The 27,155-nt window shown below is 40.8% G+C and overlaps 1 protein-coding gene across 1 annotated transcript; it reads left to right on the forward strand.

Moving 5' to 3' along the window:
* Window positions 1-1,067: 1,067 nt before the first annotated feature.
* On the forward strand, window positions 1,068-26,918 carry LOC138605339 (semaphorin-3D). The gene is made up of 16 exons (XM_069677518.1): window positions 1,068-1,076; window positions 1,212-1,274; window positions 1,961-2,080; window positions 2,735-2,825; window positions 5,615-5,743; window positions 5,884-6,026; window positions 7,681-7,795; window positions 8,336-8,405; window positions 9,845-9,989; window positions 12,002-12,224; window positions 16,759-16,847; window positions 20,724-20,765; window positions 21,265-21,422; window positions 24,221-24,285; window positions 25,724-25,881; window positions 26,212-26,918. Exons 2-16 carry the CDS (start codon window positions 1,254-1,256, stop codon window positions 26,734-26,736), a joined length of 2,094 nt encoding a protein of 697 aa, XP_069533619.1. The 5' UTR covers window positions 1,068-1,076; window positions 1,212-1,253; the 3' UTR covers window positions 26,737-26,918.
* The last annotated feature ends 237 nt before the right edge of the window (window positions 26,919-27,155 follow it).

Here is a 27,155-nt window from a genome sequence, read left to right on the forward strand (position 1 = left end):
AGGGTTAATGTGCTCTGCTTGTTCAGGTCGTTTTCTGCCTGCTTTAACACCAGCTCCCCAGAGAGGCAAACGCTCTGCAGCCCGACTGATGAACTGTGGCTGGTGTGTGTGTGTGCACAATGGACAAAGTGTTACTCATGGTATAGCTGGATCAGTATAATTGATGGATTAAAAGATCAGACTGCTTTAAAGTTGTAGTGAGTCGTCATCTTATTTTAGATACTTATTGCTTGTTCAGTACTTAATCTGAAATAATGCATCATATTTATATCAGTGTCAAATTACTGAAGTTGGCCCACAGACTGTATAAAAAGATGGCTGACATGACAGCTCCCTAAAAGTGAAGCCAAACCCTCTCTATCGCCCCCTGCTGACTGGCTGCAGTATAGGTCATAAAGCCCGCCTCCTCCATGTTAACAGATGGGACATGAGTCAAACTATAAAATCAAAATACACGTCAAATACATTTTTCTCAAACATGGTTTCTGTCATTATAGTTAGCTCTTATCATGCTGATTTACATCCAAGTGTTCATTTTTCTGACAAGTTTACTTTTAAAAAGTTATTTGATGCTGTAAAAAGGGGGTGTGGCCTCATGATTGACAGCTGTTCTGTTCCCAAGTAGCAGAGTAGAGGAGGAACGGCGAGAGGAGACTTAACTAACACTAAATCCACAGTCATTGAACTTTCCATAAGTGTGAATATCTGCTTCAGACCAACACAAGAAGCTGTTCTGCTGTTAAACACGCCGACGTGCCGTCTCTGCTGTTTTATCTGTAAGTTCGATGTGTGTTTTGGGTAGAGGATGGGATTGGACATCAATACCACGGCTCCACCAGCCGATCTCTACTGCACAGACTGAAGCAAATAAATGCCGATTCTTTTTCTGTTCGACTTATGTCTCGTCTCTTTTCCTCTCAGATCTGAAGAACAGTTCAGCCATCTTCTGGGAGGGCGGAGTCAGCGGAGGATACCAGGTCCTGCTATTGGACGAGGATCAGGGATGGCTGTTGGTCGGAGGAAAAGACCACATCTACCTGCTGAGGCCCGACAGCTTGGACTCACCTACCAGCACGGTGAGGCGATAGATCACACAGCTGATTGGAGCTCATCACTGTTTGCTGTACTTGTAGTAAATCTTCCAATAAAATACAGTTAAGCAATCAAACACACAATTAACCTTTTTCTTCTATGTTTTATCTGCCTATCAGATCCACTGGCCCGCTGCCAGAGAAAATGTGAAGCACTGCCAGATGACGGGGAGAAATCTGGAGGTAAGAGCCTTTAAATCAGGATCGTAGAAGCAAAATATAAAACATTTTCCTTTCCTGTTTTGTTCACGATTGTTCATATTGTACCCACAACATTTGTATGCAGGCTGTTAACCTTTGTTTTCATCTTCCATGAAGGAAAATGAGGAAATGCACTTATATTCCTTTTTGCTTGGAGTTAGATGACTGATACCACATGCATGTCTGTTTACTGAGAATGAAGATACAGCTAGCTTAGCTTAGCATTAAGATTGGAAACAGAGGCAAACCAGCTAGCCTGTCTTTGTGCAAAGTTTAACATGTTATATCTTGTGTGTAATCCATAGTAAAAATGTAAAACGTTTTAAGAGGGGGATATGGTCCATGACTATTTCTTGGCTGCTCCCCATATTCGCCTGAAGTGTTCACTTGTCAAGACTTAGTTCTGCACGTAATCCATGAAGAATCATGTTGCCTTTGTTGGGCTGAGCCAGGATATCGGTTTACCCTTCTTTTCCGTTTTTCCTCAAGCTAAGTTAGGCTGTAGGAAGTAGCTTTATACTGTACAAACATGAAAGTGGTGCTGAACCTCTCGTCTAACAAAGAAACATGACTGTGTTTCTGCATTATTTCTGTTTCATGATGAAGTAATGTAAAAATAGCACATTAAAACAAAATGTTTTATTTATTGTGTTTTACTCTACTTACAGACAGAGTGTGCAAACTTTGTGAGACTGCTGCAGCCTTTTAACAAGACCCACGTCTACGCTTGTGGAACTGGTGCCTTCTATCCACAGTGCACATACCTGCAGATAGGACACAACACAGAGGTAACAGAGCACGAATATGTTCATTTATACTTTTGATAATACCACAACCTGAGTTTACACATGCTCAATCGTAGAGCATTTTATCTTATTCCTGTGGATTTCTGTTAAAACAGAAATGTTTTGACAAAATCCAGATGTAAAGGTAAAAGAAGAGAGAACTCCTGCAATGTGTCCTTTTACCTGCAATAAATTGACCATCATTAGGTAAAGCTTAAACTCAGGTAGAGCTTTGTCTGATGAAGGTGTTGCAAGTAAGGACAGAGAGCTCTATTCTCTTGCCTTTAGATATTTCCTTTAATGCACTTTTCTGCTACAAACTGAAGCTGTGCATCAGCCTTTGCAGAAGAAATGCAGATATTTCAAATGCACCTACAGCGAGGATTGATCACAGAGAGTTCTGCAGACATCTCGAACTTCAGTGTCCTTTAGAATAAATCAATCCCTCTTTGTGGAGCGTCCACTGTGCAGAGACAATAAACAATTATACATGAAGGAATCTGTCAGAAAGGTTCAAACAGAGGGTCAGTTTCTTCTTTGGCCTTCTGTTTATGAGTCATTTTCTGTCTGTGTGTGGTCTCTCTCTCTCTCTCTCTCTCTCTCTCTCTCTCTCTCTCTCTCTGTATGTCACTCAATCTCGATTTCTCTTCTCTTTAGGAGACGGAGTTCATGCTGTCTCATGAAGTGGAGTCCGGCAGAGGAAAATGTCCCTACAGTCCGAGGGAGCCTTTCACTGCTAGACTGACTGGTAGGTCTCATCCAGTCCACCCACACAAACTCACACATGCACACTCACACACACACACACACACACACACACACTCACATAAACACAAGAGGATATATTAAATCACTGTGTGTCGTTCTCTAACAGCCATATTCATATTTCTGGTGACACTAATGTTCTGCAGCGTACAATCCCTCCTCTGTCTCGTTCCTCGCAGCAGATCGTGTGCTCAGCTGTGGTGTGTGTGGTCCCCTCACTTATTTGACATGCTGACGTCAGCTGCTGCCCTATGCGGCACTACAGACATAAAACACATCAACTTCATGCGCCGTAGATCCCCCATAAAGTCTGCTTTAAGATTTCAAACTTAGATTTTTAAATCTGATAGTTTTGCCAGTGTTAGCAGCTAGGGAGATGACAGCAAACTCACAAATCTTAACTGGAGATGTGAAGATCTAAGGATCTTTTTATCCATGGAAGTTGCAATTTGTGTACAAGTATTAGTGGTTTGAGGTGAAAGTAGTTAGCTAGCTGAGACGCTGACTTTATGCTAGCTACTTAGCAAGGAGGAGATTTTTACCAAGCACCAAATGTTAAAAATAAAACATAGAGCCCCTTAATTGTTGAGGTAATGTAAGCTAACATAAATCTGTTTGCTAATGAGTACAGTTAATGTTTGGAAAACAACCTTAAAAATTAGCTAACTGTTTGCTTGCTTAAATATTAACATTTTGCTAGCTAATATCAAGCTTGACTGTAAAAATAATGTTAGCCATTGTTTGCTAATAAGAAGGTAATAAAACTAATGACAGTTGTTAGCTAGGTAAGAAACAGACCTCATGCTAGTTTATTAGCAAGACATGGAATTTAGCCAAAAACATCAGATTACAACTAAAATCTGCTTGATTTTAAAGGTAATGTTTGCTATTATTATACAGTATGTTTGCCATGGAGGAAAGAAAATACATGTGTACAAAAATACTGTTAAAATAAGCGAACTAATAACAATTGTTAGCTAGTTAGCTGACATTATCCTAGCTTATTAGCAAGCCTAAGAATTGAGCCTAGTATTGAGTAATATAAATAAACAATAGCTGCTTAATTCGTAACGGTTACCATTAACTATTCTCTCTGCTGGTGAATAAAGGAAGTATTTTAGTTTTAGTTTTTAAGACAGTAAACACAAGCTAACTAATGCCTGTCAGCTAGCTTAGAAGTCAAGTCAGAACATTTAAGTTTAACAGTTAAAGATGTCTAAGGAAGTGTTTTTATTCATGAAAGTGGTAAATTATGTAGGCTACAAGTTAGCAGTGGTTTAGTTTGTCCATTTGTTATTGGCAGAACTAACTAATAAACATATTGTGGTACTTGTTATTCTGATTTAGTTTGTGTTTTGGGGTGAAATACCTTCAAACAAACTGTGTTGCAAAGTGTCATTAAAGGGACAGAACAAAAAAAAAACATGTTTAAAAAGCTCACAAGATCACAAGTCATATTTTGAAAATAGTGAGGAGGCGTATTCAGCATTAAAGAGGGGATTCAGACAGTGACATCGCAATTGCAACATGGATGTAAAGTATGTTTTCCTGTTCAAATCAATATAGTATTCTTCCAAAGTAACTGTAGACATAAAAACATAGCCATGGTTGAAATAAGATAACTGTAAAATTCTTTCTCCTGTATATTATTTTCATCAGCAAACAGAACTGAGCCCTCTGATACCAGCAGAAAATGAATCCTCGATTAATTGTTTCGGTATTATTTTAAACATAAATGACAAAACATTTGCTCGTAGCATTCAACTTTTGTGGGAAAGAAAACATTACTATGGAGAAAGGGGGTTTTGAGTTATTGAGTGTGATTTATGACACATTAGACTTTTAATATGAAGTAATCATAACTTGATGTGCAGGACGGTTGGCTGTCAGCTCCCACAGAAAAGCTCTGAAATCTGTGTACGTATAAGTTAAGATATCGTGTAGCTACATGTTTCTATGATGTTTACAGCCTTTACAGCCTCACTGTTGTTTTCTTGGACTCAGAGTTTAATGAGAAAAGTCTGCTGTTCAGTCACTGTACAAGTTAATAAGAGCTGTGGAGCTGCTTTCAGGGAACATGCTGCACTGTATGTGCTGTAATTGGATGTGTTTAAATGTCTCAGAGGCAATATGATCTGTGTTGTGGGATGTTATATTGGATGCAAAAATATAATCAAACAAAGATGTTGTCGTTTTAGCTTTAAAAAGAGGAAAATAGGCATAAATGTACACAGGAGAAGTTTAACATTAATACATTTAGTATAAAAATGGGCTAAACATAACACCATACATTTATTAACAAGTTCTTTGGAATCAATTTATCATCGTGACAGAGGCAGTACAAACATGTGTTACCTGTGTAGGAGATGATGTTTTTGACAAATAGAGCATCACCTTATAAATGAGTGGGTTCTGGGATCCCTCCATATTTACAGTGATTTTTCTTCATGGTGTGAAAACAGTGAAGGAGGAAAAGAGAGAAAAATGTGCGTTCATTTTCATTAATCACCTTGTACAACTGACTGCTTTACTGTGGACCATTGTGAGGAATAATGCAGGGAATAAATCCGACCATTGTGCTGTGAATATTGCAACACTCTCTGCTTTGGCCGACTAATGAAATGACTCCCTGTAGGAATATATATATATATCCCACAAAAAGATTTATTGTTCTGTTCAATGCAAACATTGTGATTGTCTGCAAGAAGTTATTGTTTTTAATAGTGAGAACGAATTCACAAAGTATGTTGTCTGTTCTTTTTTTCCTTCTAGATGGTGAACTGTATTCCGGTACCTCCGTTGATTTCATGGGAGCCAATGCAGCGATCTTCCGAACATCCGTCCAAGGCAGCAGTCAACATTACATCCGGACTGAAGCTTATGATCAAAACTGGCTCAATGGTGAGAAGCTTCAGTCCAATTCAAGAGTTAATGTTTCACCTCAGTCCAGCATTGAATTATTTCAACATGATGCACCTTTGTCCACTACGTTGACTCGAAATCCATCAAAGTTTATTTTTTATAATACCTCTCCCTCTCAGAACCAGAGTTTGTGGGCTCCTTCTCCATCCCCGACACTCACAGTCCGGACGACGACAAAGTGTACTTCTTCTTCAAGGAGAGGGCGGTGGAGGCCGGACAGTGGGACAAGAGGGTGTACAGCCGCGTGGCTCGAGTCTGCAAGGTAAATGTGTTTGTGGTGTGCTCTATACACGTCTTGATATGTTCAAATCTAGGTATCATAACGTCAGAAAGAATATGCTAAGGGTGGCAAGTTATTGTTTTCCTTGAGAGTATACTATGTTTGAATAGCGGTTTAGTTTTTTTAATGTGTTTACCATGTTGTTCATGTGGCATGTTAATGTGCTCCATCGAAGGTTGTTTCACGAAGAGTCAGGTATTTCAACCTAACCTAATAGGGCTAATTTGCAAGCTAGAGATTTTCGCTACGCAACTTAAATTAAAGTTAAAAATAGTTAACCAATAACCACTTCACTGAAAGGTGATACTAGCTTTGATTATATTTCGACACACTCTGGCCTCGTCGCCTTCATCAGAGAACTAGGCTGAAACATTAGCCTTTTGTTTGACAGGGCAAGTCAACTATGTCCTGAAGATCTGTGTGTGTGCCAATCTTTACCTTTTGGTATTCAATGGTTGAATTATATAACTTTAAATTAGTACAAAAAAGGGACTGTGATCCTTCTATTCAACTATTATTATATCTGTTTGAGGACAAGTAAAGACATTTAAGATAAAAAAGAACACAGTAAACCTAAGCTAACTAATGAAAGTGGTTAGCTAGCTGAGACGCTGACTTTATGCTACCAAATTAGCTGGAGAATCACTCAAGCAGTAAATGTTAAAAATAAAACCAATAGCCGCTAAATTGTTGAGGTAATGTTAGCTAATACAAATCTGTTTTACTAATGAGTGTATATAGTTAATGTTTGAAAAACAACCTTAAAAATTAGCTAACTAATGACAGTTATTTGTTCACTACATTATCAACATATAGCTAGCAAATTAATAGGTTCCAGAATTGAGCAAAGCAGCAATTGTTAAACATGTGAAAAAAATATTAGCTATTATTTGCTAATAAGGTAATGTTTAAAAAAGTTAGTAAACATAAGCAAACTACTGACAGTTGTTAGCTAAGTAGGAAGCAGACGTAACGCTAGCTTGATGCTAGCAAGACAGAACATTTTGCCAGAAACAGCAAATGAATACAATTAAAATCTTCTTGATTATAAAGGTAATGTTAGCTATTTTATGTTTGCCATTGAGGAAAGAAAATGAACGTGTAGAAAAAGATTATAAGAATGAGCTAACTTGTGACAATTTTTTAGATAGCTAAGAAGCTGACATTATGCTAGCTAATTAGCAAGCCTGAGAATTGAGCCTAGTGTAGAATAATATAAATGTAACCAATAGCTTCTTAATTTTAAACTGTTAGCTATAACTATCTGAAAGAACAGAACATGAAAGAACATGTTTTCAAGACAGTACGCTAACTAATGACAGTCAGCTAGCTAAGAATTCAACATTATTAATAAAAAAATAATAGCACAAGTAAAACAGCGCCTTATTTGATTTATTTAAAATGATTAATATTGACATTTTTCAAGGCTTTGCAGACGATTAACATGTCAATGAGAAAGCGATAAATACAATTTATTTATGACTAAGGTATTATGTGGCCTACAAGCAAGCAAGTTATTATAATAAACCCATATATGGTGTTGCAGGACCCTGTAGTCAAGCGAAGTTGTCCTCTGTCTCATTGTACTCCACCCATCTCTATCTTTTAAACCATCTTATTTCTCTCATCCATCCAGAATGACGTAGGAGGGAAGAGGAGTCTGATCAACCGTTGGACCACCTTCCTCAAAGCCAGGCTGGTCTGTTCTGTCCCCGGTCCGTCTGGAGTTGACACACAGTTTGATGAGCTAGGTAATACTCGTCCCGCTCCCTCCTTTTCCTTCCTTTTTTGCGCCCTCTTCACACCCTTTATTTAACTCATAGACCTTCACTGATTAAATGTCCCAGATGTCCTCCCTAATGCTTTCTAACTTTATCTTCCTCTGCCTGAACATTGAAAGAAGTGCAACGTTTTATGAACAAGAACCGTCCCCTCCTTTCCTTTCCCCTGTCGTCCCTTCTTCTCCACAGTCCCCTTGAAACAATGCACAATTGACTGAGCTATAAACTCTGTTTGAATAATTCTTTGTGCTCTACTTGTGACAAGTTATTTTTATTCTGTGCTAAGTTTTCTAAAGTAATGCATGCATGTGCAACAATGTAGAATGAATGCCATGTACTTCCTGTTATTATGGCTCTGTTTTATGATGGTTTGACAGTGTCTACTCCACGCTAATGATAACATTGTAAAAAACTAAAAACTACTGAAGAAAAAATGGCTTATAAGTGTGTAACTTAGACACAGACCTGATATTGATATTGAAATATAAAGCTTTCACTGTGTTTTTCTAGAGGACATCTTTGTTCTGGAGACTAAGGACCCTCAAAACCCGACCATCTATGGCGTCTTCAGTACATCCAGGTGAGAAAACAATCATACCAGTATGCATACTTTGCAGAAGCCACTCATGATAAAAAACCTTTTGATTGAAAACAATTGATTGATTTATTGATTGATATCTTTATATTGAAGATGTTAAATAAATAGATCATTAATTAAACATAAATAACGATAAAAATGAACACCCAGCGTCAATAGCAAAGAAAAGACAAAGAAAAAACTTGATATCACAACTTTTCCCCCTCTCTGTACCTATTAAAAATGTATATATATATGTATATTTTTACACTTTAATCAATGCAACTTATAGTTTAGCAAAACAATAATTCCCAGCTTGGGTTGAAGAACCAAGGATTAAACCCTTAGGAGCAGTCTGGTATAAACCTGTTCATTGTGTTTTCATTTCGCTGAGTAATTGTTGCACCTGTATCTTTTTTTAAATCTATTTTTTAGGCCTTTTATGTCTTTAGAGAGAGGTCAGGGGATAGTGTCGGAAACAGGGGAAGAGAGAGTGGGGATGATACGCGGCAAGGGGCCAAGGGTGGGAGTCGTCCCCGGGGCCGCTGCATCAACGACTGTAGCCTCTGTATATGAGACACGCGATTTCAACGCTGCGCTAAACCGGTGCCCCCAAACTGTATTTTTTTACCTAGTTTAATTGTCAGGTCCTGCTAGCATAACGTTTGGTTAATGCATAACAATATTACCAATTTAATTTGCTTATTTAAATAACATAAATTAATAATAATTATTCAATAATCTTAATTTTCAATTCCCCCTTTTGGGATTAATAAAGTTTTTGGACTGAATAAGAACAAAACATGACAAACTTTAAGACCAACCTGCCATTATTAATCTAAATTTGATCGTAATTAATAAATTAATTCAAACTTATTAGTTAGTTAGTTTGATTGCATCGTCAAGTCTTAAAAAAGGTAAAAAGTTAACTTTTTATGACTCAAAGAAGGATGTGAAGTTTGAGAAAGGCCACTGGAAGGCTCCTGTCCAACATGCACACTAATAGCAGGGCCGGCACGTGCACGCCCAGCGGGATGGAGGGTCAGAGGTCAGGTGAGGGTGGCTGTCAGGGCTAAAGGTGAAGAGGCCCAGCTGGTTGTGTTATTATAGCCCTGATGCAACAAGGCAAACCCACCTCTGTCTTCTCTTCTGTCCTCCCATCCCTCCTTCCTTCCTTCCCTTCCATATTATCCCTCCTTCCTGTCCTGTTCACCTGACAAACTTCTCACCCTTCAACCTTTTCGTGTCTTTCACTCCCATTCTGTCTTGTTTTTGAGAACAGCATCACTGTACAACATGAACAGAATACTGAACATTGTGGAGAAACTTTACTCTTGCCTCCTTTGCTTTTATTTGTCTCTTCCTCCCTCAAGCCCTCTTCTTTTCCTTCTGCACTTTTCAACCTCGACCAGCATCATAAAATTTCTCTCTTTCTCCTGCAGCTCCATATTTCGTGGTTCAGCAGTGTGTGAGTTCACAATGGCGTCTATACGAGCGGCTTTCAATGGACCGTTTGCCCATAAAGAAGGTCCTGACTATCGCTGGGTGGAGTACAAGGGCCGCATCCCCTACCCCAGACCTGGAACTGTAAGTACATGCTTTAGCTATCCTGCGTGTGGGGAGTCAGGTTGTAACACAGGACTTTTACCCAAAAGACCAAGGTTTTTGTCCTATGTGAACCAAAAATCATTGTTGAGTTATCTAATCAATTACTTTTGGTGCCTCAGTCTAACAAAGAGCTTGAAAGTCAAAATGTAAACCATGTGTTAGAAATGTTTTCTGGCAGAAAGAGGCAGAAAATAACAGCTTAAGGGTATCATATACTGTATAAGCGAAAGATACCTTAATAGTCATTGAAGATGACTGAAAACACACACTAAAGGGTAGCATAAAACGGGCGCTATGACCTACCTTAAAAGAGACGGTAAAAAGAAAGCTAAAGGGTGCAACAGTAGCCAAAGTGGACCTTATCACAGACTCTAAGGGGTACCATAAAACCGATGCTAAAGACTATCTTTAAAAGATGCTATAGATGCTTTAGGCTACCTTCAAACACAAGCTAGAGGGCATCTTTAAACAGCAGTAAATACCTTATAAAGTAATTAAAGGGTACCTTAAAACACACTTAGGGTACCACTAAATGGATCCTATGGCCTGTCTGACAAAATGAGACTTTAGAAATTGAGCTGAAGGGTACAACTGTAGCTAAAAATGACCTTATATCGGTATCCAAGGGGTCCTTAAAAACAGACGCTTAAGAGTACCTTTAAAATAATCTATAGATGCTTTAGGCTACCTTAAAACAGATGGTCAAGGACCCTTTAAAACACAAGCAAGAGAGGATCCTAAAACGGGACAAACACCTTAAAGAGTAATTAAAGGGTACCTAATAACACACACCACAGGGTACCATAACACAGACGCTATGGCCTACCTTAGGTATATAGTAGATAGTAATGGAAACTTTAGAAAGAAAGCTACAGGGTACAACTGTGGCCAAAGGGAACCTTATAACAGACTCCCAAGATGTCCCGTAACAGATGCTTAAGAGTACCTTAAAAAGACGCCATAGATGCTTTAGACTACCTTGAAACAGATGGAAAAGGGTACCTTAAAACACAAGCTTAAGGGTATCTTAAAACAGATACTAAAGGCAACCATTAAACAGACATGTAAGGGAATCTCAAAACAATCACCATTTTAAAAAAGATGCTTAAAGTTACACTATTGGCTACCTTTTAAAGTGTACCTCTAACAAGACACGAAAGAGTGTCATAAAAAGATGCTAAAGGTTAATTTAATGCAGATTCCAGAGGGTACTTTTTGAGTCTTTATCAGATGTCAAAGAGGCGTAACAACCTGGAAAAAAACATGAAAATAAGTAGGTGTTACATATTTAAGATTTAACAGACTTATTGTTCTGACAATACTAATACGTTTTGTCTTTGGTAGCTAGCTGGTTTCCTTACCGAGTGACAGGTTCTTTTTGTGCTTTAGGTGAACTGATCCTTAAAATTGAGGGGTAAGGTGTTGGCCACTTGCTTATTAAAGGTATCATGGTTCTCTGTAAATAAAGTGATGACAGGAGGGTATTTCTATTTGTGTGAATAACTAAGAGTTTCCTGTGAGATCAGACTCCAAACACTCATAACCCTCGTAATGAAAACAAGCTGATGAAGCTGTGAGAGGGTTAAACCCGGGTGATTTAACACCTCAGCAGTGAACTCCTCTGGGAAACCTCAACTTGTCAGGAAGGCGGAGGTTTTAGTGTTTGAGTGTGTCAGGTGTTATTTCATTCTCCCTGCAGGGGAATTCACCCCTCTGAGCAGCGGTTCTGCATCATGTGGTTGATTGCAGAAGAGGTCAGCCACGTCAGTGTTTGTGCATGTGTGTGTGGAGGGCGGGGGGACAGGTTTGGGGCAGGCTGAATGATTAAAGGCAAAGTGAAACAGTCACAGAGATGAGGTGGTCACAACCTCTGATCGCTGACTAACATTAGTACGCCCTTCAAAAATCAACGATTCCTTTCATCGCTCAAAGGGCCCAACCTGCTCATTGCCTTTTTTCTCATAATATCTCTCTGACTCTCTGTCCCACAGTGTCCCAGTGAGACCTACGACGCTCTCCACAAGTCCACCAAGGACTTCCCAGACGAGGTGGTGAGCTTCATGCGGCAGCACCAGCTGATGTGGGATCCCGTCCTGCCTGTGGGCGGCAGACCCATCCTAACCCAGGTCAACGCGTCCTACATGTTGAAGAAGGTGGTAGTGGACAGGGTGGACGCCGAGGATGGAACTTATGACGTCTTGCACTTGGGCACAGGTGAGGAAGGGGAGGGGTTGGAGATTAAGGGCCTGTGTCCACTAACAGCGTTTTTTGTGCAGGCAGCGCTCACAACCTCATTTTCGGAGCGCCTCTCACTGGCGTGTACTGTTGCTAGGTTACAAAAGCTGTTATTGCTCTGCTTGCTTAATATTTGATTTTATTCAAGGAAATTTTACAAAGAAAACATAAAAACAATGGAAAGGAATCATCGCGATAGGAGCAGCTCTACACCTGGAAATTTGAAAAAACAAAAGGATTAGCTTCTCCTCCACCGACAAAGTTGATGAGAAGAAGAAGTCCCGCCCCTTCTTAATGATGATTGGTCGGTGCGGGAGAAGTGACATGGACAAACGCTGCGGTGTTCCAAAAGCTTAACTATTTTCAACTGAGAGCAGTGTGAGTGCAGCGACAAACAACAGCTGACAGCTTTCCTCTGCATTGGTTTTGTATAGAAAATAGCTGCCAGCACAGAAAAATACTGTTGGTGGAGACAGGCCCTAAAGAGAAAACAAGAGGCGAGAAAAGGAAAGGTGAACTGCATGAGGAAAGATATTCTGTCGAAGTTGCAAGTGTGCTTGCTAATGAAGAAAACTGAAGGTGTACATTCTGTGAAAGGCAAAAAATAGTTTTAAACTATAAAAAACAACAACAAAGAAATATTGAGACAAAAAGGAAAAGTAATAATAAGACACACAGCCACTGTTGATGTGTCGAACACTGATCACCCTAAACACAAATATCAGGAACCAAAAGTCCGACTCACTTTGGTTAAACAAACAACTCACACTGTTTTAGGTCTCAGGCTGGCAGTTTAGAGGATAAGAGATACTGATGTTTATAGAGTGTTTAGCCCCAGTTTTCACCTCTTGTATATTAAAATTATTCAAGTAACCACCTGAATGATGTAACACTTAGTTAATTAACTGCAAAATAAAAACAGAAAAGGTTTTATGCATTAATCACAAGCTTGCAATTATTATTTGGTAGCCAGAAATTACATTCATCCAGAGTTGAGCCAGACATAATGAACACAAACATTTTTTTCAGTTAAACCGTTAAATTTTTTTTTAGGAATTCAGGAAATATCTTCAAATCTGTGATAAGTTTTATTTTAAAAATCACCCTATAAATAATTATTTTGAGTTTTGTAACTCTGGTTGAAAAGTAATTCATGAGAGGCAGAAACCAGAGCAGGACAGCAGGGAGGTTCAGCTGACAAGAAGAGAAGGTTAAGGCATCTTTCCACAGCTTCACATTAAACCAAACTGTTCACATCACATCCCAGATGACTGTGGTTCATGTGTTCATCTGTTGTTTGTGTACTTTGTGCGTTCATTAATTATCTCTTTGAAGACGCTCTGAAGGTGAAAAATAGAGTTTACTGTTTTATCCCAAAGCAATACTGACAGGGTGAATGGGTTCTCCAGTGTGTCTGGTCTTTCTACGTGTATGTGTGTGTGTGTGTGTGTGTGTGTGTTAGGTTGTGTGTGTTTGATAAATGGTGGAGATAATTTAGCTGCTGCTGACAGGCTGAGGGTTCAGAGGTGCTCGCTCGGCCCCATACGTCTCCTCTAAGTGGATTCCTCTCCAACATCTCTCATCCCCCCCTCAGCTGCACATTTACCTGCATGATAAATGCTCCTCTGCTCTTTCAAGTGCTCACATTTTCACTTTGTTATACCAAGATGAATATCTGGACTCATCTACCTGTCTGAGGCACACCTTCTCGTCTGATGGATCATCATTTTTTAGTGTTGTTAGTAAGGGTGGATAATGTGCTCAGCTACGTGCTAGTGACAAGGTGGTTTATTTTTAATGTAAAATATACTTTTAAAAAGTGGGCATGTTACTCAGAGGTCACGCTCTGAGTTGAGTTGTAGCTTGCTAATGCAGCTTAAAGCACGTGTTAATGTTGCTTATTTAACCCCACATTTTGTCCCTGTCGAAATGTTTCGCAGCTCTTAAAGGTTTAAGCAGATGATATTAAATTTAACATCTCGTTCAGACCGACAATTGTCTTGTTTAAAGTGGAATCTCTTACAGACAAGACTAGCATGTTCAAACCCTTTAGAATTTGTCGAGCCGCAACGGCTGTGATGGCTGCAACAAATTCCTCATGTGCAAATGAGCAGATCAAAGTTCATCTGCTAAGGTGCTTGTTTTTGCCATTGTTTGCTGCAGAAAGAATTAAGAGAGCACTCCAAACGTTCCTTAAATCAGCATCTCTCTCTACATGTCACGGCCGCTCAATCCAGATCTGAACCATTGAAAACCTCCTGACTGTGATCAGGAGGAAGCTTGATGTCCACAAGCCATCGAACAAAGCCGAGCTGCTCCAAGAGCGGCCGAACGTCACCCAGCAGCACGGTGACAGACTGGAGGAGAGCATGCAGAGATGCATGAGAGCTGTGATTAAAAACCAGGTTATTCCAGCAGATACTGATTAGTGAACTCTTCCTGAGTTAAAACATTATTCTGTTGTTTAAACATGAACTTGTTGACTTAACCTGTCGTCACTTTCTGCAAATTAAAGACAAACATTTGATGTGGAAGTAGGAGAAATGTTGTTTACAATAAAACAAAAGTTCACTTTACATAAACACAAACCTATAAATTGCAGAACCAGAGAAAGACATGTTTTTGCAGAGGTTTCTTATTTTTTTCGGCGCCGTGTGTAGGACCTTTAATATTAGATCCTTAAACCAGAAACAGCTGTGACTTTGCTGTCGTAATAGAAACCAGTCTCTGTTTACAAAACCAGTTTTAACTGAAGTTTAAGCTCCCAGAACATGAAGCTGATTGTCGACCACTGCCTCATTAATTATCTGTTTGTGTGTTACACAAATATTGTGTTAGAATTTAGCTAAAAATACAAAACACAAATATCACACAATAACAGAAACAAACGTACCTATTGAGGCAGAGGTGGAGAAGCAACTTTATCAAGTCTTTGGACAACAGGTGACCTTTATGGCACGAGGGAAACAAGACTGTTTCAAAATGTCAGGTAGAGATGTCTTTTCCTGCAGAGCACCAGATTAGTCTTCCTGAGGTTCCCAGAGCAATGAAGCCTGACCTCTTCTAACTTAAGGTCCTAAATATTAGCCAAAGAGTCACGAAGGTCGTGCTAATTAGAATTCAAATGTGGAACCTGATGGCCTCCACGCTGGAGTAGTTTCACCTAAACAGAGAGTTCAAACTGAACGTTAAGGAAACGATTCAAAGCAGGAAGCTGGAGGATTACTGATCACTCAACCATTAACATTACTGCGCTCGTGAGAGAAGGACGTTCACCTCATGTGACTCCTATGTAATATGCATATAAACAAGGGGAGCTAGTATGGCTGGCCGTCTAACAACAACAGTCCATGAGGTTTTTACAGATTCTTATCAAACACTTAACCTCTGACACTGTCCTTGAACTCTCCACAGCCAGGCCTCATCCCTTCTTCTCTGCTGCTTGGAGTATTTTGTCATGCAGTTATAAAACCAGAATATAAACAAACTGTATTTCCTCTCTCTCAAACCGGCCGGACACTGGAGAGCCTCTGCTCTCACGGAACTGATCGGCTGCAGGAGCCGAATTTGTCAACAGAGCTGTCAATCCTCATTTTGACAGCATCAAATAACTAATTAAAAATAAACTTGTCAGAAAAATGAACACTTGGATGTGAATCAGCATGATAAGAACTAACTATAATGACAAAAACCATGTTTGAGAAACATTTATTTGACGTGTATTTTGAATTTACAGTTTGACTCACAGGCTTTATGAGCTATACTGCAGCCAGTCAGCAGGGGGAGATAGAGAGGGTTTGGCTTCACTTTTAGGGAGCTGTCATGTCGTCCATCTTTTTGTACAGGCTATGGTTTAGACTCAGAGAAGAAGAAATGCTGGCCTGCTGCTGGAGAGAGCAGAAACAGAAAGCTAGAAGATTTTATCTTGAGTCTTGAGTGAAGTATTGCAAAGGTCTCTGCTGGCCACAGACATCTACATATATCATTAGTCCATGTAGGGTTGGCTTGTTTGACAGACTCATCTGTAGACACGCACATGCATAAACACACAGGGAAACATGTACACTACACACACACACAGCATTCTGGTACCCACATACAGCTGCAAACACACACAAAGGAGGTTTCCCACAGAGAGATCTCTGAGGTTTATGAGGTTCCTTGGGAGCATCATAGTGTTCTACGTGTGTGTGTGCGTGCATGTGTGTTTGTGCTCCTGTGTATGGTTGTAGTCCATCACATGCTTACATACAGTGTGTAACAGCTGGTATCTGTTGTAGTTGTAGTCGGCCTAAATCCTTCCTGAGGTTACTTACATTGTGCGCATTTAGTTTCTGGATTCCTCCCTTACTACTGTTACCAATATAATGTGTTCTCTGTCACTATGGAAACAGTGCACACACCAAAGTTTCTTTTATTTCTTTAGTGAAAAGATTAAATAGTGTGTGTTACAATGTGTGGTACATTATGTGTCTACAGACATATAATTAAATGTTTGTCTGTTTTTTATCAGATGATGGGAAGGTGATAAAGGCCGTGTCAGTCAGAAAAGGCAACGAGGAAACTGAGGAGATCATTCTGGAGGAGCTGACTGTGTTCAAGGTGAGACTCAGCTGTCAATCAAGTTATTATAAGGAAGCTACTGTTCTTCAAGTCACAGTGAACACTTTCAATCTGGAACGTCTTTAGTTTATTTCTGCGCATTATCCCACAAATCCTTAAAGCTTCTGTCCCACAGACAAACACACACATGAAGCTTCTCAGGACTTTTATGGCTAAAATCACAGAGCTTCTTTTGGTGTCTCCCCGTGCCCTTCTGCCAGCCCCAGCACCATGTGATGTGCTGCACTTGGCCTTTGCATGTAGTTTCCAATGGAACATTACTCAACTAAACAGAAAAACAGATAGCAGGGCACATATTTCCCAAGGTCCTCTATGAAAATAAGCTAATGTGAAAGACAAGAGGGAGGAGGAAGAAAAAAGATGAAGGCCAAAATACAGAAATACAGCTGGTCAAGAAATAGAAAGAACAGAGGAGAAGACACATAAATAGAAGTGAACATGTGGAGGAGAGGACTTCCAGTATTTTTAAACCTGGGCCCTATTTTTACACAATTCTGAGCGTATATGACTTATATGTTAAAAAGTTTTGGAATGGCTCCAGTTGATTGTTTAAGCTGGCAGCTTCGAGACGGGCTGTAATGGCTACAATGTTATCCTTAGGGGTAACTGTACGTCCACTAGAAGTTGTTGTTTTGCCACTGACAGGCTCAGATTGTTATAGAATCCTTTAAGGTGGCTGCACACCGCCCAGACAAACAGTGTACGCCGACAGTCTGTGTTTGTCGGATGGAGTTGTTCGAGTTTGACATGTCTTTGGTGGAGTCGTGGAAAGTTGGTCCGATGTGCGTCCTTTCCCAACAAACCGCAACATTCTGAGAGTGCGTTCCCTTGACAACTAGCCTATACTCATGTGCAGAACATCAGTACGCACGACCTTTGTCCTTGTAAAATAAAGCACAAAGTTAAATAAGAAAAAGAAGGCAACAAAAGTCCGTCCTGTCAGCTAATGTCTGGACAGTTAAGTGACGGGTGGTTTTCGGAACATTCTAAAGACTGCAAACAGCAACTGCCAACTTAAGAATGCTGAGGTGAGTTGGGCACTGTCTGGGCTGTGTGCAGTCACCTTTAGACAAAACCAGTTGCTATGTGGCTCTCTTCAAAGCTACCAGACTCCAATGACAAAAACAGTCATTTCCCTTTAAGAACATGGGAGTTGCTGGTCTACCGCTGCCTCGATAGGTTGGGTTGTTTGTGTTATTGTGTGACTTGTGTTGTAAACGGTTAGTAAAGATTCAACACAATACTTGGGTGCTGGTTAAGGTCAGTCAGTAGAGCAGGCGCCCCATATTCAGAGGCGACAGTCCTCGATGCAGCGGCCCAAGGTTTGACTCATTCCCCACTCTCTTCTCTCGATATTTCCTGCCGCTCTTCAGCTGTCCTCTCAATATAGGAAAAAAAGGTTCAACACAATATTTGTGTTATATTTCAGCAGCTCCAGTGTTCTACAAGGTTAAATTACTTTTTTTTTTAAATGGAGTCTGGTTGTTTTTTAAGGAAAAGAAGTGACAACTGGTGCAGCATCTTGCTGCAGCAGTGTTGGGTAAAAAGTAACTTGTTACGTTGCTGCGTTACCTCCTGAGAAAATGTGTTAGATTACTTTTGTGCTACCAGAAATGAACACCCTCTGCGACTCGTTCCACACGTGTTATATCATCAGGGCGGCGTGTAGCCTGCTGCACGTCTACCTTCTAATGTATCGACTCTACCGTCTCTGCGTCGCCTCGTTTACGGCCCATAATCTGTAACTCTGCAGCCTGATAACAGGACTGACAGACGCAGTATAATCTTTACAGCTCTTTATTATGCTAACAGTCTGACAGTGAACTGGACAGAGGCACACAGTATTAGGCACAGCTGTTTCCATGACAACAATACAACACAGGTTCTTAGTCCCACCAGTGTTGTGGAGCTGTGTTTAGCTGCAGATGCTTCTTCACGTTTGAAGTCGAGCTCTTCACAGCTGACGAGCACTTCTCCTCCAGACACAGCTTACATTTCACCGTCATGTTATTCTAACAGATAACTTTATAACGCGTCACCCCCAACACTGGTTGTCAGACATTTCAAATCAATCTGAGCCTGTCATTTGTAAAAAATAGAAACTATTGTATTGAAAGACTTTGAGTGGGAGCATCTGCCCCCAAGGTTTACATTGCAATCAACAGGTGTCTTTTAGACCTCAAAACATATAAAGAGAGGGCCCTGGTTTAAAAATAGTTGTATCAATCTTTAAAATAAGTGAGAGAAAAGGAAACTGCAGGAGGAACTCAGACTGAGGGAGCTATAAAACAGAGCACAGGCGATGGGAAGGAAGAAAGACAGAAAACCATAACATGTGGATCAGCCACAAACAAACAGGAAACCAGGTGCACAATGTTTACATATAACTGAGTTTAAAACAGGAACCAATCCATGTCCACCAGCTTGACACAAATACCTGACAGGGGTAAAACAGCAGACATAAAAATCACATCAGTGTTTATTTCATTTCTTAATGCTGAGCTTGAGCCAGAGGAGGCAGCTGTGCACCTCACTGGGTTTTAAAGAAGACTCACTTGAATGGTTGTCCTTCATCATATTCCCTGTCTCCTTTATCTCCTCCTCCTCCTTTTCGACCCCTCCGCTCAGAGCGGTCAGGGGTCATTTACTCCCTTTGTGAAATGCTGAAACAAGTCAGTGAGCCAGAAAAACGGAGCTGTGGGGTAATTTAGCCCTCTGAGGGAAGAAAGAGACTCATTAGATTTGTAATCTCAGTAGCTGCTGTGACCTCAGAGTCAACCACAGTGTTAGGCGTAACTCTGAGGCATTCCTCCTCAACCTCTGCCGGCCTGAAATATCACTTCTGTTAGAGAGCAACACTAATGGTTTTTAAAGCATCCTGTCTGCCTTACATTATCTTTCTGCACACCAGTTTGAAAAGTTTGGTGCTTCAGGGTAGAAGCAGTTGTTGCTCATTTCCCATTTTCAATCAGAGTAGAAAAAACCGAAATATTCATGATTTACTAATCAGATTTATTTGCACATTATGTGAACATATGTATTAGAATATTGTTCTATTGTGGATTTTCTGTTAAAAACCACCTCTTAAGCATGTACAGGACAAAATCAGTCCACAGGGGGCGCCAAAATCAACACAAGGAAAACGTTCCTCACAGAAGCCTTAATAAACAAAGAGGCAAAAGGCAAAAAACAAAGGACTTACTGTAGTTCAGGCAAACAAACACACAATACACTTAAATCCAATCAAAACAGGTGAGAACACAAGGTTAAAAAACACCGAGAGCCATGAGGACAATCTAGAAACACTAGGAACAGGGTTGCAGGAAGAGAATAGGTCGACGAAGGTTTCATGAAGATAGGCGCTTGTTTCAGACACAGGTGACACTAACAAGACACAGGTGAAAAATATAAGGGCGGGGCACACAATTACAAAGGTGGGTAAACACACGGAGGCAGAAGTCAAGCAATATAAGGGAAGAGAATAATAAAATAAAACAGGAAATGACTCTAAACAATCAAATCAAAGGATCATACATGACGTGTGTTTAAAAAATAGATGCATATATAGATATATAGAGTGAGAGAAACTTTAATAACATACAAACCTTTTCAGAAAATGTCAAACTAAAATAAACTTGTGAACTGTTTCACTTTCATGGATTGCTGAGCGCAGTATGCAGATTGAGTCAGATTAAGTTGCTGTTAGATAAAAACAAAGGTTGTGTCTGACTCTCTTCACCATTCTTCTTCTTTTCATTACAATGCATCTATAAATTTCAATATGTGCTCTCAGACCAAATGTTTACATGCTGTTGTATGTTTTTATGTAATGCATTTTGTCTTTTCTCCCTGCAGAGTCCCACTCCAATCCTGAGCATGGAGCTGTCAACCAAACGAGTACGTCCATCTGTCTGCCTGTCTGTCTCTGACCTTTCTGACCTGTGTACACCAGATATACATCAATTCATGATATGCGCTTAAAGATCTTTTCAAAAAAATGTTTTTCAAAAAGACAAACACAGACTATGGGCTTTTTTCAATTCATTAAGACATATAAAGTAGATCAGATGGGCAAAAATACCATAGTAACTGTGGTTATGACTTAATCATTAAAAAAGATAACATTAATCGTAAAATCTGGTAGATAAAAGTAAGTAAAAATAATGAAAAGGCATCAAAATGTCTAAAGAATTAACTAGCTAACTAAGAAACATCAAAATCAAAGGGGAAATTGTTTAAAATGTAATTGTTTTGTTGAGAAACTCATCTAATATCTCAAGAGCCGAACACCTAAACGTCAGAGACGGACTGTCTGTCATCTCTTCTCATCTCCCTCAGCTTTCTGTAACATTTGAAGGAGCTGTAATGAAACAGTCTTTCTCCCTCTCCTCCACAGCAACAACTGTACGTGTCCAGTGAGCTCGGTGTGGCCCAGCTGGGGTTGCAGAGGTGTGAGTTATACGGGACGGACTGTGCTGGGTGCTGCCTGGCCAGAGACCCCTACTGCTCCTGGGACGGACAGACCTGCTCCAGATACTTCCCCACCAGCAAGAGGTAAAAACAGGCACAGGGGGAGGGGGGAGGGCTATCAGGAGGAGCTACCGTTTTGGTTTGTGCATCTGCTTCCTCCTCAAAAGCAGATGTCACCATGATAGTGTTATGATCCTGGGGTTTGGGTTCCAGCCTATTGTTTTGTGTTGGCTGTGGTGGGGCCTCACCGGAGGTCTGTGCTAGAACGTCACCTGCATCACGGAGGGATTCCCTGCTCGGCTCCGCCTCCGGACCGCCCAACTGCGGCTGTCGTCCAGCCTTCCCCAGTTACGCCTTCCTCCAGCCCTGCGCCTTCATCCTCCAATCATCAGTCATCTGTCCAATTCGTCAACTCGTCCTTAAAAGAGCCACAGTGTGCGCTCGCCGGGGCAGCTGTGATTTTGACTTACGCCCCTGTGTCTCTCATGTATTACATTAACTCTGTTTGATAGTAAGTCGACATGAGGCCTCTAGATTTTGGGAACTAGGCATTAGGTTTAGGCTGTTAATTCTTTTCACCACGAAAGGCAATTTCAGTTGTTGTGCTGACACTAGTTTATGAGTGGCCAATACTTAAGGTAAGCTTAGAGTAACCAGAAGGATTTTAATTTCATTCATTAAGCTAAGCTAATTATTAAGCTAATTCTTTTATTGCAGTGAGAGGACATAGGAAGAGGTTCTGTCTTGTTTTTTTATGATTTGGCGCCATCTGCAGCCCTTCCCTCGTTTCCTGCCTCAACTGACTCCTCCTTATGTTGTATCTGTGTGTCAGTGAAGCTTTTAAACTTTCTGCACTTTTCATTTACGTTTTTTTTTCTTTTTTAAGATAATTTTTTTGGCCTTTGGCTTTATTTATAGGACAGCTTGAAGATAGACAGGAAATGTTGGGAGTAGAGAGTGGGGGATGACATGCACCAAATGATCGGCAGACCGGGAGTCGAACCTGCGATCAGTGTGACGAGGACTGCAGCCTCTGTACACCGGGGGAACCGCTCCGCCGACCGAGCCAAACAGCGCCCCAAAAAGCACTCATTTATGGTTTTTCAACATTAAAACATTCAAACAAATGTCTTTGTTTGCATGAGTACACCGGCAGAGTGTTGCTTCCCTTATCCGTAGTCCTTTACTGGGTAGTACGAGAAAAAAGGGACTCATTCGGGATATAATTCACTCCATGAAGCTAAAATCATGAGTCTTATTGATTATTAGCCGACTGTTTTTTCTTAGATGCGCAAATGTCCTAATTTAATTTGGATCAGCTCACTGAATCCCCCACCTTTGAACAAATTCATTCTAGTCGGAAAGATGTTCTCTTAATGATTGCTGGCCACTTCAGCGTCTCAGTTTCTAAACCGCTTGTAAAAAGGAGCTTAAAGCTCTGACTTGTGTTGTCACTGCATGTAGAGTCTATTACACAGAATGCCAGCGCACTGGTTGAGGGTAGCCACGTAGCCATGTGATGTCACCCATTGGTTTGCGACTGTAAATGAAGCCTTGAGTTCAATATTTGGCTGCCGGGAAGTTGTTTTTCTGGAGCCAGAAATGAGCATATTTGGGCGAGAGGGTGGCGCTGAAGAGGAGAGAGGGTTTGTGAGCGCTGAGCTCCTTTTGTAGGTGTATGAGCTTACCCTCTTATTTATCACAGAGGAGATTCTTATTGTCACTCAAGGAACCCTGCCCCTGTTATTTAAGGCTTAATATATTCATAACAGGCCTGTTACATATATACATTCACCCCCTGTACAGTTCTTATGAAGAGAGAAATGAGCTATATGAGTTGTTTTCACCAGGCTGTAAACATGTTTAATTGTGCTGTAACAAAAGTTGTTTAACTTGGGGCTTTAAGGGTTTTTCTTGGCTGCTGGAGCCTCAAGTGGACACTCCAGGAACTGCAGTTTTTGCACTTCCACATTGGCTTCATTTTTCAACACTCAAGGTTGCCGCTTGTTGGAAATGCTGGTGACACTTCCTCAGCATGATCCCTTCTCTCCTACTTCCTAAGGGTCTCGAGAAGAGGCTCAGGAAAATCACATGATCGCCAAACCCAGCTTGAGTTCTGCCTACAAGTGACGAAGCTGTATAGAGGCAGACAAAGCTGTGACGCTGCCTCAGCTTAAGCTTAATTAGTTCATATTTCCAACCCAAATATATGATATAATAAGTTGGAAGGAAACTTCAGTTTGTAGACTAGCGTACCGATTAAATTAGGTTCTGTTTTTAGCCACACGTCAGGCATGTCTCTACTGTTATGGTCCTGACAGAAGTTTGAGAAGATCTGGTGATAAAGGATAGAAAGAGAGAGAGTTAGTGAAGAACTTAACATAAATAAGTGACTCCAGAGACCTTCAGATACGTAACAGTCTTAAGGACACACTGCAAAGAAAGGCAGGGGGAGCAGGGTGAGGAAACAACAGAGGAAGGTCAAGCCTGAAGGAGAAGGAGACATGAGCACACTCTTTACCCTGGCTGAAACAACAATCTGTATTTTCATAGCCTGTTCTTGCTCCGGGGCTCCTCATTCATAATCGCAGTAGCTTCATATTTTCACCTCGGAGGAGCCGGCAGACACCCAGCAACAACAGAGAGGAGGAGGGTTTGATGCTGTCATACGACTTTATCTTAAGACAACTGCATTATCTGCTGCTGTCAGCTGCTGTTTAACTGATGAGTCTACTGTCTGCGAGTGCACGCACACACATCAGTCACAGACAATCACCTACTGTACAATATCAATACCTTTAGCATGTTTTGAGAACTATATGTTTTATTGCAAGTATACACAGGAAACATATTCTTACGATGTGTACGTGTGTGTGTTTTAGGCGGGCGCGGAGACAGGATGTAAAGTACGGAGACCCCTCGAGTCAGTGCCCGATCACAGAGGACGGTAAGGATTTCCTCCCTCTGATATATACTGTCTCTGTTTTAAAGTTTTTCCTGTTGTTACATAATGGACAACCTGTGTGGTTAGTATGTACTTAAAACAGAGGATTTCCACTAACATATACACCCTGTTCTTGATTACATCTTTAAGTGGACCGTCGCAGGGTTGAAATGTAAACACAGTAGAAGAGCGCCTGAAGAAATCTTCATGAATCCCCTTTATGAACTCAGAAACGTGATGAGGATGTTGACAGGATGTACGCAGAGATTCAGCTTCAAGATTTTCTCCATCTTTTCTTTTTTAAAGTTTTAGTTAATTGAATCTAGAGTATTAAAGGTGGAGTTTTATTACAGGTGAATTGCTTATAACAGTCTTAATAGTACACTGGCTCCTGGACCTTGAGTCTCTTCAGCTCTACTGCAGTGCCTACAGTGCTAAAATTAGCTTAGAAATGGAGGCTGCTTACCTTAGCACACCACGGGCAGCATAATACAGAGCTCAATATAAAGCACAAAAACACCTGTCTGGTCAAGTGTGAATGTTACCAACAGAAGGAAACGCTTGGGTCAACACTGGTAACTTACCTCTGTGTGGTTTTGTTAGCTACTGCTAGCTTACATGCTAATTTGGACAAATTGATAGTTATCCATCTATTGTATAACAACAGCTAATTCATCAACGTACCAGGGACATGCTTAGTAAATTGGCTACCTTTTTCACATTACTTTAACAGCTATCAATACGAAGCAGCTAACACCACATCCATGTTATGTTAGCGTATAAGTAATTCAGCTTGCTTTCCAATAACTTAGCTAAGGTTCAACTATACGTTAAAAATAGGTCTGTGTTTAGAAATTACGGGAGCACCAAAGCGGACATGCTTCCATACATTTTATTCACTCAGTTTTCCTGTGATAACGAGTAATATCAGTAGTTTTCTCGCTATCTAAGGCCATTATAAAAAAGTCGAGATCTCGAGAAAACAACCACAAATGAATCGTTATCATAAGAAAACAGAGTACATAAAATGTATGGATGTATGTCCGCTTAGGGCTGCCGTAAGAGATTACACTTTAAGATAATGAGTATACAGTATAGTACACTGTTTTCTTTCTTCCTCCTCTTGAATATCTTCAATGCTCTCATTTTAACATCATTTACATTTGTTCTTCTATTATCACTTTTCGTTCATCCTTTATTTTATGCAAGATAGAATCATTTACCATTTCTGAACTACCCTTATATTGAGAACATAGTAAAGACTAAAGAGTAAAATGCCTTATATGACCCCTCTGGTCTGCATGCAGAAGTAGGGCGCACTCTAGAGGTCAAACTATGCACCTGCAATTTCTGCTGCTTTCCTTAAATCCCTTCCTTTATTAGATTCACATCAACACAAAGACAATTTCATGTTTTTTTCTCTCCCCTGTTGCTCCGTCAGATTCAGCCTCTGTGGAGGTGAAGTCGGTGTACGGGGTGGAGGGAAACACGACCTTCCTGGAGTGCGTTCCTCGGTCGCCGCAGGCTGAGCTCAGGTGGACGGTGCAGCACGCAGAGAGCCAGCAGCAAAGTCTCAGTCAGACACAAGAAACCAGAGAGGTTAGTTCTCTAAGCAAACATCATATCACTCGCCTTCATCCTGTGTGAGTATAAGGGAAAAGTCTGAGTGTTACATATTGATTACTATAGCAACAGTGATTTTTGGCTTTATGACAAAAAAATCTTCTTTAAGGACAGAGATATCATTAAAACTTGGTGACTTACTGTGTGAGGGAAACTGCTGTGATTATCCGCGATTATCTACAACAGAATCAGAGCCGTGATGATATTCAGAACATCACTCCCTCTCATGTGATATTGCTTAAGTAAACTAAAAGCTTGAGCATCATCCTCTTGTCTGTGTTCTTGTCACCTTTTCCCCTGTCCCAGATCCCCCATAGCGATGACAACCGCTCCCTTCACATGAAGCGTGGGTTGCTGATTCAACGCCTGGAGCTGTCTGACACCGGCCTCTACACCTGCTCCAGCCATGAGCACTCCTACAGCCAGGTCCTGGCACGATACCGTGTTCACATCATCCCCAACAACAGCCTGTACCCGACACGCTACCAGCAGAACCACAGCCCAAACCACCACGTGGCCCTCGGGCAGATTGGCCAATCTCAGGTCGGGGTTGCTGGGTTTCTTGGCCGCTCAGTGGCCCATCATCCACCACCTGCACTTCTGCCTGGACACAGGAACTCGTGGCTGCCCCAGCATCCTCAGCAGCTTCCTCTGAGGAGCTACAAAGACCTGCAAATGGCGGGGACCAACAGTCTGAGCGTGGACGAGTACTGCGAGCAGCTGTGGTACCGCGAGAAACGCCGCCAGCAGAAACTGCGCACTCTGAAGCTGAAACAGGAGAGCAGGAAAGCCCGGGTGAGGAGGAACAACCCTCCTGAGATTCCCCTTTAGTCACATGCAGAATAAAAAAGACTGAGTATGGACAACAGATCCTGTACAAGCAGAGGAGAAGGAAAGGTTCCATCAAGAAGAATTGCTTCTGGAGCAGATTATGCCAGCTGGGAAAGTGACAAGAACCACATGTGCCATTAAAGACTGACAGTATTTTTTATCCTGAATATTTTAACATTTAGACACAACACAAACACAGAAATCGATGTGTAGAAAAACTAACTTGTCTCTGAATTTATATCAAGAGCAATATTCGTTATTGTTTATGACATAAGTGTCTCCAAGCTGCAGCGAAAATTAAATATGTCAATTTGTAACATAAAATTTAGACTAGCATGTCGGCATCAGTTGTTTTTAAGATACAGCCGCCCATTACAGCACCGCAGACTCACCAGTGTGCCAAGTATTACCTGTGTAAA

This window comes from Semicossyphus pulcher, unplaced genomic scaffold (genome assembly GCF_022749685.1).
Source record: "Semicossyphus pulcher isolate SPU_LCO1_2020_fin unplaced genomic scaffold, fSemPul1.0.p SCAF_3, whole genome shotgun sequence".
NCBI classification, from domain to species: Eukaryota; Metazoa; Chordata; class Actinopteri; order Labriformes; family Labridae; genus Semicossyphus; species Semicossyphus pulcher.

What these genes read in the sequence shown, in the direction of transcription:
- LOC138605339 (XM_069677518.1), top strand. Translation starts at nt 1,254, where the DNA reads ATGACGGGGAGAAATCTGGAG. An exon ending in GCGTGGCTCGAGTCTGCAAG is followed by an intron (nt 6,027 to 7,680) that starts GTAAATGTGTTT and finishes TCATCCATCCAG; the next exon opens with AATGACGTAGGAGGGAAGAG. An exon ending in AGGAGCTGACTGTGTTCAAG is followed by an intron (nt 16,848 to 20,723) that starts GTGAGACTCAGC and finishes TTCTCCCTGCAG; the next exon opens with AGTCCCACTCCAATCCTGAG.